This window comes from Metopolophium dirhodum, chromosome 8 (assembly GCF_019925205.1).
Source record: "Metopolophium dirhodum isolate CAU chromosome 8, ASM1992520v1, whole genome shotgun sequence".
NCBI classification, from domain to species: domain Eukaryota; kingdom Metazoa; phylum Arthropoda; class Insecta; order Hemiptera; family Aphididae; genus Metopolophium; species Metopolophium dirhodum.
In genome coordinates, this window is record NC_083567.1 from 3,953,067 (window position 1) to 3,968,892 (window position 15,826).

The window sequence follows — 15,826 nt, forward strand, 5'->3', positions numbered from 1 at the left end:
TCATATGAATATTTGAGGGGCGTCGAAAGAATAAAAAATTGTATTATTATTTTAAAACAAAGTAACAAACATAATATTATGTAAATAAATATTTAATGAATAAGTTATTACCGTAGACCTATAAACTAATAAAGTAGTTTGACAGATTGATAATAATATTTAATTACGACGATTAGGTTACTTATAATTATTCAATAAAATATGTCTTCCTGTGAGTGTGTGTGTGGGGGGGGGGGGGGGGGGGTGCAAAAAAAAATTCTCAGGCCGCGGGTAATAGCACCCGGGTCCCTGATATATACGGTAAATATTTTATGTTTATTGTACCTACATAATAATATCTGTGGTATACAACTTACTGGTATTGATTAAAAAAGAGCGGGTAGTCTGTCCATTCTCTTTGGAATTTTACGGCGTGCTACCGCCGTCCGCCCGGGCTCGCGTTATCAGCTACTGATAACGAATGGACAATGCCACAATGGTCATAAATAATAAATATTCGTAAATTATAATTTATAATTCAAAGTATCAACAATTTAAATATTTTAATCATTTAAAATTAAAATCGATGTTGTGTGTGATTTTTTTACTTAGCGGTCCTTGATAAACGTTATTGCGATGTCAACGCCGCCGAAACATGGTGTGTTCAGAGTGATAATTTTTCGGTGACACACAGCCAAAACAAGTTCTGCTCAATAAGTCATTTGTCGGACGAACGTACTCTAATCGGGTGCTGAAGCTCGGTTATAGGTAAGTAGACAACAGCCTAATGCGGTCGATTATGATTTCAATAATAACTATTAATTTTGTTCGTTGTTTGAAAATAATTTCACATTGTTGACATCATTCCGACAACTACCTACCTACATATTTTGTCGAAAGTTGATTGTTATATTATACAGTTCTTAAGTACGAGTGTTTTACCTATTTTGAATATGTTTATTTATATGTATGAATGTCAGTTTATGGTCCCTAGTAAAATCTCAAAGTGGGATTGGGATTTAAAATATTTTTTCTCATCTAGGTATGTGGATGTGTGTTTTTACTACAATTTAGAAAATCTATACTATAAAATGTGTGGCTACGGAACACAATCAGCCCCATTTATATTAGGTATGTGAGTAATGTTTTAATGTAGGTCTATTTTGATAACTTTCATCTACCTAACCTAACCTAATATTTTCTAATTAATGTCTTATTAAAAAGACGTAGTACACTTAAATCTTTGTTTCATAATCCAATAATGTCATTTTTTAAATAAGCGATAACATCAATGGGTTGAGATGCTTAGTATTCAAATTCTGCAACAAATTGTATTAGTTTACAAAGGTTTATCAGAATATAAATTAAATTTTACATATGTACCTGTGTAAAAAATATACCTAACGGATTATTTGGCAAGATAAAGAACATCATCGCTATTAAGATAATCAAAGTATAAGGGACATACAACATTTTTAATACGTATTCAATTATTTGGTTTTGGACTTTTGGTATCTACTTATTTATTTTATTAGTTAACAATCTTTAGCATATAACTGCTATTTTATGAACTGTCATCAAATTGTGTGGATCATATTTTAAAATAAAATATTTTGTATGTACTTGTATTTGTGATTGTATATGTATTATAGTTAATTACTTTTTGATTGGATATTTATTATGTTGACTTTATTAAATGCATAATGTTTTATGTTTAGTAAGCTAAATTTTGTTAGTTAAAATTAAATTTTTATAAATACCAAGTAGGTATAACATTTCTTTAAAAACAAAGATGTAGTATAGATGTATTGTAATGTCATATAGGCTATTAATTGAATAATTAACCTAACCTTGGTTAATTTAATTAACCTACAACATATTACTATACTGTATACACTAACTAGCTACCGATGGTACATAAAATAATGATACATGTTATAATTAGTTTAAACTACCTATGCAGTTTTATTAACTTGTAGCTTTTAATATTCTACCTATAATCAATTTTGTTTAAACACATTTTATAACAATGTTTAATATTTTCTCAACATAATGTTAGCATAACATTTGCTGTATCTATTATCCACACACTCATTATGGCTAAGGTAACCCTTTTTATTTATCATTTCATAGGTGACTTCAAATTTGTTAACCATAACCTATCAAACAAAATTACTGAGAAACTGCACTATACTTAACTCCCACTTAACTACCTTATTTTCAATATTTTTTTTATATAACATATATTTGAATGTCATTTGAAGTTAACAATAATTTAACACTATATTAATTTCTTTAATATCTTAGATGTGCTACATTTTTACTATAGTAAATACAAATATTGGTTTTGCTATAATATTATATAAGTATGTGAGAGATAAAGATGACTAATGTTATGACAAAATTATCGAAAGTTTATGTTAAAAATAGTTTAACAATTCCTTAATTTCAACAATTTAACTTCATACCTATATCCGCAAAGTATATCTGTATAATATGCAAATATTATATATTATTTATGATTAAAACGTTCAATTAAGTTTTAGGATTAGTTAGGTAGGTACCTATTATGATAAATTGTGTGGGTATTCAAATATTTTTTTTTATCTTAAAATCATGTTAATAATATAAAAAGCAAATTAGAGATTCCTTTGTTGTATTTATAGTACCCTTTAACAAATTATGAAAATTACACCTAATAAAAAGGTATTTAAATTAAATTAGTCAACGTTTCTTAACAGATTTATTTTTCAATTTAATATTTCTTATGATATTTTCTTTGACTTTATTATGAAATCCTATCACTGTAGATAAAAACTAATAACATTTTTAATTTTGTTTTAATATCATATCAAAATATAAAAATCATTATGTATCTACTGTAATTTATTAATTAATAACAGTACTATGTTTTCAATATAAATAAAACAATTTATAATAATTTGAACCTAATCTACATATTATTATCATTTATCATATTAATATATTTACCTACATTATTATTTATTATAAATATATACATGTTTCTATGATTGATTGTACAAATTGAATGGTAAGACACTCATTATTTCAGAAAACTGACATTTATGAACATATTTCTTTTACATAATTTTAAGTTGTTATAAAACAATATTTTTGGGGGAAAATTATATTTTACTATTTTCAATGTTTTTACTCTTTTGAAAACAATATACATTTTTAATTTTATATTCCTAAGCAGAATTTTGAACAAAATATTCGTATCTATTAAAATCAAATTTCGAACAAAAAAGTAAAACATTTTAAAAATGATAATGATAAATCATTAAAGATGTTAATAGGTAGTTTTTTAAATGAAGAGTGTCTTGTGATAAATACATCACTTGGTTAACCTATCATATAAATAAAATTCTAAATATTTACTAGATAGTAAATATTAAACAGTAGGTATTCATAGTACAATATTACTGTGATTATTACTTATTCTAATTAAACTTCTGGTTTATGTACATAATATATAATATTTAGTGATAACGTACATTTTTATTTTATGCCTTAAAATATTTCCATTGACACTTTTATTATAATTTATAAGGCTAATACTTTACTTCCAATAATTCAATAGCTAGTTTATAGTTAAAATTATCTAACTATACTCTGTTCAGCAAGAGACCGCGCCGCGCACTGACAAAAACTGGTTCCCCCACGTAACACCTTGCCATTGGGGAACCGGATTTGATAGCATGGTGATGCGGAGGGATGCGCAGAATCGGCGTGCTCTCTCTCTCTCTCTGAACATAGTATAAACTATTAGATAGTCTTATTTAATTAAATAAATATTTATATATTGTTAATCCAGTTTAATTCAAATTTTAAGTAAAAAATAAACATGTACTTAAAGAAAAATGATTAGTTTCATTTTTGTAATGTTTTAATAGGTAATAAAGGAATGTTATGATACTTTGAATAGCTTAAATTATTTATAATGGATTGTTTTATAATTATTTTTGTAATTCCGCTTGTATACCTAGTTGTATGATTAATAGTAATTTTAAGTTGGTTGTATAATTTTATAACTAGGGTTATTTTTGTATCATACTGCAAATATAATAAGTCTCGACAATTAATTAAATTTATATATAAATATATAAATAGATTTATTTTATACCTCAGTAATAAAATAAGTTACCTACAGCATACTAATAATTAAGATTGTATACAAATATTTTAATGCATAGTAAATTTAGTTTGCAAAAATATTTTAAGAATTAGAAGAATACATGAAAAAACATATTATTAAACATATTTTACCACTGGAGTCAACTGTTTTCATTAATGGATATTTAAATTATATTTGGATGTAATATCATAAGTCATTGTAAATGTATTGCAGATTTGTGTATCAGCCTGTTCAGTCATTACGCTTTGGTTGTTTAGGACTGTTCCAAACTAGTTCTCGACTAGTATTAATATCCAAAGGTTAGTCAAATTTTAAACAATGTTAGTCGATATCGGCTATGCGTCAGAAATTCGTCTTGAGCCTCTGACAGATTGATTATCGCTGTTGACGAAGTGTCCACTGTTGATCATAAATTGGTCATTCTAATTATTGCACTCAATTTCAATACAAATTGTATTACAGATTATTCAACAATCCAAACAACCGTCAAGAATAAGTTAAAGCTACGTTGCCTGTGCTACATTCACAGAACATTCATTTTTGTTTGAGGTAGGACCAAATTAAATTAAATTTAACTGTAGTCTTGTATGTTAATCATTATTTAACAATTAATAATAATCCACTTATATAATAATATATTATGATGTCTTATATTAATTGTAATTGTTATAAATACAAATGTATAATGTGTTACCAAATATAGAAACTATACCATATACCCAAATAGTTTCATTTTTCTATAGACATGTTTTATAATAAGTACAAATTTGTTTATATATAAGTAATGTTAATTTAAATGAATAGTATGTAACTAATTTGCATCATTTAATTAACTCTATTACTTTTGGGTAAGTAATAATAAAAGAAAATCATATCTGAAGAAGGTCGTAAAAGGGACCAAGGCGTTTGAGGAATACAAATTTAAAGTTAATAAGTTTCTTAAACTAATATATATTGTCTGTTTGTTTGTTTCATTGTAAAGATGGACGCAGAGTTTGTGGTCAAGGATACATGTGGTTATGATTCAAATGATGAGGTAAACTCATCCACTAGACGAAGTGTTGAAATGGACTTGGTAGCTTATGATTCATCTCCTCGTTCAAACGGATCTAATCATAGCATCAACAATGAACAAAGTGTCGATACTTCAAATAATAAAACTAATTGGTATAAATCTGTAGATTCATTTCTGGAAACTGAAAAAAGTAAAGAAAGAGGCAGAAGTCGTGATCATAGCCAAAAAAGCAAACATGATAAAAGTTCAAGTAGACACGGTAGTAGGCGACGTAGCAAACATAAAAAGCACCATAGGTCAAGGTCAAGGAGTAGGTCTAGATCTAGATCAAGATCTAGATCCAGGTCTAGATCTCCCAAACGAAGGAGTAGATATTCTCCGGGTGATCGTGACTCCCAAACAAGTCAGTATAATAGTAGTGATGAAGAACGTCGAAAACGTCGTTCAAGAAGTCTAGAAGGTTCAGATGGCCCAAGAGTTAGAAACATATATTCAGATTCAGCTACTACTAGTACTCGACGTCATTATAATAATACTGTGGATACAAGAAGAAGTCAAGATGGATCACAAGAATATTATCGTGAAGAAGATTTCGATAGATACACATTTAAAAAACAAATTCCAAATAAAACTATTATTGTTCGTGGGTTAGCTCCTCATATATCTGAAATTGATATAAGAAAAGAAATATTGAAATGTGGTCTTACACCTGTTGATATACGTCTGATTAGGAAAAAAGACACTGGGTCATCTCGTGGGTTTGCATTCGTGGAATTTTTTACAAAAGCAGAAGCTGAAACACTTATGGAAAGTAAACAGGGTGAAATGATGCTGAGAGATAACTTCAGAGCAATCATGCAGTATACTATTTCTACAATTGACCCTGAAAAAATGTTATCTGATTGGTGGTGTAAATGCAATGCTCATAACTTTAAGCGCAGGGAAAGCTGTTTTGTATGTGGAGCCTCAAGAGAAGTGGGAGAAATATTTGATCACACCAAAGAAGTCAGTTCTTATCCTACGCATACAGTTTTGCTTCGAGGACTAGATCTGTGTACAACTGAAGAAAATGTTCTTAAAGCTATACAGCCACTATCAACACTGCCTATTCGGAGTGTTCGAATCGGTAGAAATCCATTGACAAATGTGTCTAAAGGTCTTTGCTACTTAGAAATGAATAATGTGGTTGATGCTATGTATCTCCATAATGCATTAATTGTGGAAGATCCATTGCTTATTGATGGAAAGGAAGTTCTTGTATCATATTGTAAACTTGGGCCTGTTGGACCAATAGCTACTGCATCAATGGGTAATGCTGCTGTAGAAGCTGCTAAATGGAGCAATCAAAAACCAGAAACTCCGAACTACACTATTGCTGATGTTCCTAGACTTGCAGAATTTAGTGCAAATATTTATGCAAAAACTCCTGTTGAACGAACTTCTTATGTACAATATTACACTAATTTTTACACAGAAAAAATTCAAAAAGGAGAAACTATTAATATGCCTTCCGTACCATCAGTACAACCTATTTCGGCTGTTTATGCACCTGTTGGTACAGTTGTAATATCACAAGCCATTCCAGCTTTTCCATTACCTATTGCCAATAAAGTTGACCCATTAAGTCAACCTCCGTCTGGGAAAGGAGATGCCACATACTCTCCACCTGATTTATCTACTTATCAATATGACAAAGGATCTGGTTATTATTATGATCCACACACAAAGCTCTATTACGATGCAAACTCACAGTATTATTTTAACAGTTTTACAAATAGTTTTCTTTATTGGGATGCTACAAAACAAACCTATTTATCAGCACCTTCAAATGAAAATTCAAATTCTGATGCAACTAACATTAATAATGAACCTAAAAAAGAAGAGGCTCCAGTAGAAGACAAAAAAAGATGACGACAAAGTAAAAGTAGCAAAACGTATTGCCAAGGATATGGAAAAGTGGGCAAAAACATTAAATCAAAAAAAAATTTCTGCTAAACAAAATTTAGTGGCATCCCAAGTTGCAATACAAACTGCAAGAACTCAAGCTGCAGCAGATATTGGGTATTCTGTGATGGGTACTAAGGCAGAACCTAAAAGACAACAATTTCCAGTTGCTTCCACATCTGATGACAATTGTTACACTGATGAAATTATGGAAGAAGCCAATCGAAATGAAGATGAACAACATACTGACTGGGTTAAACTTGCTTGTCTATTATGCAAACGACAGTTTAGTAGCAAAGAAATATTAATAAAACATCAACAAATGTCTGACTTACATAAACAAAATATTAGAAATTGGTACAACGAGAGAGGGTTGGATCCCGACGATGAATCAAAACGAGTTATTCAATATAGGGATAGAGCAAAAGAAAGAAGGATGAAATATAATGAACCTGATAAACCTTTAAACAACTTAAAAGACAAGTACATGAAGGCTAAAGAAGCTACTGTAGATTATGAACAACCAACTAAACTGGGAATTGGATCAGACAATAAAGGTAACAAATTATTACAGAAAATGGGTTGGCAAGAAGGAATGGGATTAGGTAAAAGTAATCAAGGACGGACAACTATAATAGAAGCTGAAGGTAGACTAGCAAATGCTGGACTAGGTACTAGGGCTGTCGGTGTTGTTCCAGGCCCTCGTGAAACGTACAAAGATTGTGTGAAGAAGATGATGCGTTATAGGTATAATGAATCAGAGTAATTTATCAGGTAAAGAAATTATTAATTATGTAATGTTTTTCCAACAGGCATTATTTATTGTAATATGTGATTTACCAACCTGATATTTTATTTTCCCTCAAAAATAATAAATATAATATATGACATTAATTTAAGAACTTAGTCCATATATATTAATTTAAAATGCATTTGGAGGCATTACATTTTTAATCATGATTAATACATGTTTAAAATTGTATTATTGCATTTGAAAGACATTAATGTTATTTTAGAAACAAAAAGTTGTGTTTATTGTAATGTTTAAAACCTTCAATGCGTAAATAGTTTTAAAATACATTTGCGTTTAAATGTAGTGTAATTAATTTTATCCGAATTCGATATAATAATAATAAAACAAAATTATAGTCTTGATACATTTTTAAATGAACTGTAGAACTATGGTAGTTTTAAAGTAAATTACCTCTTGGTACTTTTCGGTTATTTTGACTACCAACCATAGCACATATAGAATCGATGGCATCGTTCGATTCACTATGATGTAAAACTATCTTGGATCGGTTTTAGAGTAACCTAACTTTACCTTAGATGTTTTACATATCACGTAGAGCCTGTCAAGAAATTGTCCGAGTCTATACGTAATATGATTGGTAATCAAGATAATCGAAGAGTACCGTCCTTTTTGTTATAAGTATTTTAATTCCTAACCAAGGATTTTATTTAAACATTTTACAAATTTATTTATAAGCAATGTAATTATATAGTATGTAAATTTAGTACTCAAATTTATTTTTTAAAATTTACTTCAAGAAGTAATTATTATTTAATTTTTTTATAAAATGTCCATTTTACAGTTCAATCAAAATATGTGTACATTATAATATTGTACCATTCACAAATTAGTACAATATATATATATCATGTACAACATACAACTCAAATTAACATAATTAGTTAGCATTAAAAATCGTATTAACTATAATAATAATGGATATAATTTTATAATTATACATATATTTAATTCAAGGATATGTAGATATAACGTTATATTCTACAGACCTTTTTAATTTTTTTCTCCTACGTAAACTTATTACTTAATTGTTATTATTTATTTGTTAAATACTTATAAACACTTGTATAAACTATGAAATGCATATATTTTATATTATAACTTCTATTATACTAAGTTTTATATCTGTTTTTGAACAAATGTCACTCGATTGGTTCATATTACTATATATTTTGTACATCTGAGTAGATAAAAACGCTTGAAACGGCTTTAAATTTACAAATATTTCAAACCCCATATATTTTACAACTTGTACATTTCATTTCATACTGTAGTACAAATAATTAGGAATTTTGGTTTTAGAGTATTGACTTCGGACCTGCTGATGATCTTAATTATACCATTTAATTCTTGACTATTTAAAAAATAAATGCTTTGAATTATTATTATTTTTTAATTGTTGTTATTTGTCTAAAAAAAAAAATGTTTACACCTAAAATGTATTCATACTATTTATTATAGGTACAATACCATAATTAAATATGATTTTAAAGAGTGATCAACTTTCATTGAACATTAAACCTATAAGATGTGACATGTTAATATATATATAAAAAAAAAATAGTTGCTAATTTAGGTATATAAATATTATGATAATATTTCTTGTTTAATAGTTTAATACCTTATTTACCTATGTCAGAAAACATCCACTCTTCTGACTTACTTTGGGTTAAAATTGGTAGGCACACAAAGACATCAAAGCTTACATTGGTGAAATGAGTGGCGGAGGGAGGATGTCAATTTTACCCAACATAAAAATTTAAGCAGCCTTAACCTTAAACTAACTTACTTAAATGTGGCCCTCAAACATATATAGGTGTTTATACAAATGTAAATAAATGGATTACACATGATAAAATATTTATTTTAGTATCATAAATCTACTAATATTTTAAGTATTTTAGATTTGCTAAACCTTCTAGTGGGGGGGGGGGGGGGGAGGTCAGCTTAAATACATGCCTCCCAAGTTCCCTAATATCTACCATGAAAGTTTAGAAATACTTTATCTATCAAAATGTAATGTACATGGAAGCTATTTAATTAACAATTTTTTTTTAATTTAAGGGGGTTCAGCTTAAATTTCTTATAATAGAATGTTGCAGTCATATAATCTACACTCTGTGTCTCTATGGTATATAACAAATGTTAATCAAAGACCATAAAATTCAAACACTAAAACAGCTTACAAAAAGTTACAAGCTCTCATTTCAATTAAAACGTAAAAAACCACTAAATTCCACAGATTGAACTTCTTTCCTTTCGCAGTATCCTCTAAAATTCTAACATATGACTAAAAAAAAGATGCTGGTCTAGGGACTTACTTTAGTCTTGACCAATATTTACCAGTCTGGTGGCACTACTGGGTGCTCTCCCATCCTTAATAATTCTGCTAATATAAATTCCTAGGTCACCAAAATTACTTATTAATTATTGTGCATTGACATAAAGTATCTATAGATTGTAGTTATTTTAATTAATTATTTAAAAATAATCGAATTTCTCATGAGCAAAGATTTAATACTATATTTAAGAAAAACCTACAATTTTAATATTTCCATATAGTTAATATATTTGTTTAACTTTTGTGGCGTTTGTTTACCTTTGTACAATAATTATTGGTTAATTATTGAATTATGTTAACAACTGCATTTTAAATTACAATATAACTAAAAAAAAACTTCTATAGGCCCTTAAAAATAGTTTGAGAACAAAACGACATTTATTTTACCCACATAGAAAAGAAAACGTTTCTTATATAATAATTAATAAGTAATTGGTACCAAATTCGTTTTTGTTGACTCTTGCCGAGTCAATAAAATATTATGCATTTGGTCCCGGACATCAGACGCTTAGTGAACATCACTTGTTCTCACTGTAGAACTGTTTTAATTACTAGTTTTTACTTGTATGTATATAATTTTATGATTTTGTAGGTACCATTTAAATATAAGATGAAAATAAAAATAATTTAGGTACTTTATATTATATTATTCACAATATTACAATAATAACTTATTGAAACAAAGATAACTTGTCGACACAACCACCAAATAACAGCCACCAGTAACAAATTCTATTTTAAAATTAGGCACTAATGCCAATTAATAGTTGAACATATTAATAATATTATTTAGGTTATGAATAATTATAATTCATATAGGTACCACATAGGACGTCAAAACTCTAATTTTCACTATAATTACCTATCAATGATGAAATGAATATTTTATTTATTTTTTTTTAATTTCTTGCGAATGTTTGCATTTAAAAAAAAGTTTAGCAAAAAGAGATGCCCCAGTGTCCCATCTCCCACCCCCAACTAATTCCAAACTTGCCTATTGCAGTGAATGGTGATCATAATGATTACCATGAATGCAATGCAGTCCTTAGAAAAACATTTGGTCTGATGATGTTCCATACCTATATTGTACATACATAATATAGTTGACAGAAAAAAGGTAAGTGCTTTTTTTAATCTTTTTCAAAACATTCACTTATAATTAATATACCTATATATAATGTATATAGATACAGGTGTAACAGGAAGACTTGACAAGTAAAAACTTTTGTTCAAATCATTTTTACAATTTTTTTTTTTATATATAATTTATTGACTTGTGTGTTACACATATAATATAATATTTTTTATTTTTATTGTATTTAATAAAAAAATTCAATATACTCATCCAATTTGTAAATCTGGTTTTTTGGAAACTATTATTTGTAAAAACATTTATCTAAGTACATATATCAAATTTTTTAAAACAAATTTTTTTTTGAAGTAAGTATCAATAATTTGAAAAGTAATAACTTTTAAAAAAAATATCTGTATTTTAACAAGTAGGTTCCTATATAAATATTTAAAAAAAGTTTTTACTTCTGGATCAACTTTACTTAACAGAAATAATGAGACTTCAAACAATTAAAAAAAAATAACTACACGACTTAAATAAATGTTTTTACAATCAATATATTTCTAAAAATCATATTTACAAATTGACTATTTAAAATGTTTTTAATTAAAAATAAAAATGTCACATACGTGTAACTCAAGCGTCTGTAAGTGATTATAAAAAAAAAAAAATTAAGAGATGTTGACTAAACAACTGCAGTTGTTTCATTTGTGAAGTCTTCCCGTTACACCTTGCATAACAGGTATATGTATAGGTACGTCAAAATATTATGTTTTTAGGTGAGCTACCTTGGGTTCAGGTGCCTATCTATTCGTTTTGTAGATCAACGCAACGACTTTCGTAACTCGCAACAATTCATTTCAGACGCACAGTATTGTATAAGGTATATTATACTGTCTGCGCGGTTTTTCGACAAAACTCGTCATACCCAATTTTTACCTACCTATCTGACCGAATCGCCTGTGAAAATTCAATGACGAAAATACAAAGACCCAACCCATATGTAATAGGTAGTACGTCATTTTTTTTTTTTTTTACAACGTTAACGACCCGTCGACCGTCGTGTGAACCGCTCCGGGGTGCGGCGCGCGCGGAATATCGAATTCGGCCGTGGGGTGGGCGGAGGGGACGCGCGAAGAACAACCAGCACCCCGTGTCCGGGCAATCAATCAAAACGAAAAACGGGTAGAGGGAAAAAAATATATCCGAAATAATGCCCGTTTTGTTGTTGTCCGACGACGCCGCCGCAGCCTTTTTTCGTCGCACCTCCGTCCATCCATCATCGTAGTTTATGTGGCGTAGTAATGCGTATCATTACACATCGTATTATACGACGCGCACGCATAATATAAGACCGGTCGCCGCCGATTCGTACTCGGCCGACCGTTGTCACCGGACGCGTCCGCCGAGAAAAACTTCTTCGACCCCTTCGCGTCCCGTCGCTCATTTATACATTCCTCCGCCGCGCCGTATTATATTATCGTGCACGGTTCGGACGTTTTTATATCGTCAACCGCGGGTAGTCGCACGCTGCGGCGGTGACACCCGTCAGTCTCCTCGTGTCCCATTTATATATATAGGTAGGTATTGTATAATATTTTGCCGGTGTCGAGGGGGGGGGAGGGGGGGGGGGGGGTTGAAACCCTTTTGTCCGAAAGACTAGTTCGACGGGGTGGGTTTTTTTCTCGGTTTTATCGCCGGTCCGCAGCTTGCATATATATAGTCGTCTCTCGTCCTCTCTCTCTTCCGCCTCGTGTGCTCGGTTACGTATGTAATATGCTACATCCATGTATACATAACACATATTATACCTTATTATGTACTTAGGCTTGAAAATCGCAACCCTTGCAGCGGGCTACGCGTTGATAACACTACGGAGACACAGTCTTGCAGTTACTATAGTTACCTATATCAAGTAGTAGGTATTTTGCGTAATTTAGAGATTTGAATTATATTCAGTTTAGATTCCGGTTGCTTACGGAATTTCCCGCGAAATACCAAATAATTTAACAACAACTAATCTTATAAACAGATCAATTCGACGGCGGAGAAAAAATTCTCGAGTTTCGCAAGACTGTTATCGTCATACAATTTTATTGCCTTATATGTTTTTTACTTTTTATCTTATTCGTTTATTTGTTATTTAAAAAATATAATATGCTCGTTTAATTGTTTACACTTATGATCTCAATTACCTACCATTTAAAATTAATAATTATTAACCGTCGCCTGTATAGTTTAGGCCAAGGCTGGGCATTAACGAGTTAAAAATTAAAATTAAGTTAAAACGTTAAGTTAATTAACTCGTTACTTTTTTTTCAAGATTAACGTGTTGCTTCAAGTTAATTTTATTTCAAAAGTATGTAGGTAAAGTAAGTTAATTTTCATCCGAAGAATAATGCAAATTTTTGAATGGGGTTTTGCTTTGATGTTCCATTTAAATTTCCATTCATAGTAATTATCTTGAGCGTAAAGAAAAACTATCTAATAAACCATATTATGTGTCTGGAATTTTTTATTATTGCAAATTAGCAAACTTTATCCTAGTTACTTTTTTTTCAAAGTTAACTCTTAACTTAACGAAAAAAATACGAGTAACTTTTAACTTAACTTAACTTTATTATTTTAAAATAACTTAACTTAACGATTTAAAAAAAATCGTTAACTTGCCCAGCCTTGGTTTAGACCATGTAACACCAATTCATATTTTTGGAGGACTACATTGGGAATTTTGACAACTTTCAGGGGCCATCAAAATATTTAAAGCAAATATTTTTAACATATTATATTATTATAATGGAAAAGTAACATAGTGGCCTAGTGGCGTTAATATAATAATAAATAAAATAATAATTAATTAAAATAAAATGGAAATTTTTAATAATTATGATATAATTAGGAAATCGGGTTAAAATTAGTGGGAAAAATGGCAAGTCTTGCTCTCAACTAACTGCTTAAAATTCGTGTACTTAATATTTTATATATAGGTTCTCAATTTTTGATTTACGAAGTTCACTATACTTACTGGAAATTTTTGGCAAATGATTTTTGTGAAGTCTCATAATGACGTTTATTATAGAAAACTTTAAAAACAGCTACTGTCTGGTGGGGCAGTGGCAAATCAAACAAACCGGCAAGGCCATTGAGCTTAAACCTATGTACTTTATTAGTGGTTTTTACTTTTTTTTATTTTCTGCTGGTCATATAAAATTTGTCCGAGGGCTGTTTTGTGACCGCTAGTTTAGGCGTAGGACTTAATTACGAATGACTATAATAAACAGTAATATATTACCGGTATTATAATATTATATAAACACTTGCCAGATACCTAGGTATATGATAAAAATAAGAATACCAATTTCTAGCTCTCCACAGTCCACAGAGTCAAATACATTTGAACTTCACAAAATGCGATAGTTACATAGAAAGTGGCCGTAGCTTATACAAACTTACTGAAGTACAGTAATATTGTATTTATACTTTATCATATAATAATAATACAAAACGGATCATGGACGGACTGCGACTAGGAATTATACATTGCTGCGTCAAGCGGGGCCGGCCGGACCATGGTTTCCATGAACTCGTCGTAGTCGACCAGTCCCAAGCCGGCATAGTCCATGGTGGCCACCATCTCGTTCGCGTCCACGGCCGTCAGCAACTTTGGGTCGAACTCTTTGAGCACGGTGCGCACGTGGTCGACCGTCACCTGTCCGGTGAACTTCGGATCGCCGGCCGCCAGCATGGCGCGGAGCCGCCGGCGCCGGGCCCCGTCTTCGGCCCATCGGCGCGCCACGGACGCCGCCCACTGGTTGCCGGTGATGTACCCGCGGCCGGTCGGGTCGTATTCGTCAGCCACGGTGATGACGTCCTCGTCGGTCGCGTCCACGCCGACCGCGCGCAGCGCCGTGTACACGTGCCTGACGTTCATCCGGCCGTTGCCGTCGCTGAACATGCCGAAGGCGGCCTGCACCTCGGCCAACAGTTCCGCCGGTAACGCGGGCCCGTGGGCGGCGGCGATGTCGTCCTCGCCGTCCTTCGACGGTTCCGCCTCGGGCCGTTGTTGTGAGTTGTCATCGTCGTCGTCGTCATCGTCATCGTCATCGTCGCGGAACGGTTCCGACGCAGATGGCTGCCGTTCGGGTTCAGACATGTCGGATGATGAATGATTTTTTTCTTCTCCGAGTTCGATTTCAGTTTGCTTGTAAAAATATATTTTGATATTATGTACCTATGGTAGGTACGTTTATGAAATACCTAGGTAACAATTATTAATATTATAATAGTTAAACGTATTTTCTCGGGCTGTGTTTGTAGCAAGTGTTCAAAAAATATCAACTAAATAATTGTTAGTAATCGTCTAATTTTTTATGAACATTAGCCAATAGGACGTGGCCGCGTGATACCCATACTTTCACGCAATGAGGGACTTCAGGGGAACTTTGACGACGGTCATCTTTTATTCTACTTTCGGGCCTTGCATTTTGCAGGATGTTACACTGAAG

General features: G+C 31.0%; 2 protein-coding genes across 2 annotated transcripts; one reads left to right on the forward strand and one right to left on the reverse strand.

Annotated features, from left to right (window-relative positions):
- The first annotated feature begins 468 nt into the window (after nt 1-468).
- On the forward strand, nt 469-9,296 carry LOC132950164 (RNA-binding protein 5-like). Its single transcript, XM_061021420.1, is given in 4 exon segments — nt 469-747; nt 4,352-4,437; nt 4,601-7,054; nt 7,056-9,296. Coding segments are annotated over 2 exon segments (2,742 nt in total). The 5' UTR covers nt 469-747; nt 4,352-4,437; nt 4,601-5,120; the 3' UTR covers nt 7,864-9,296.
- Nucleotides 9,297-14,847: 5,551 nt separating this feature from the next.
- On the reverse strand, nt 14,848-15,474 carry LOC132950653 (troponin C, isoallergen Bla g 6.0101-like). Its single transcript, XM_061022174.1, has one exon. The coding sequence runs from the start codon at nt 15,472-15,474 to the stop codon at nt 14,848-14,850; it is 627 nt and encodes a 208-aa protein (XP_060878157.1).
- Between the last annotated feature and the right edge of the window lie 352 nt (nt 15,475-15,826).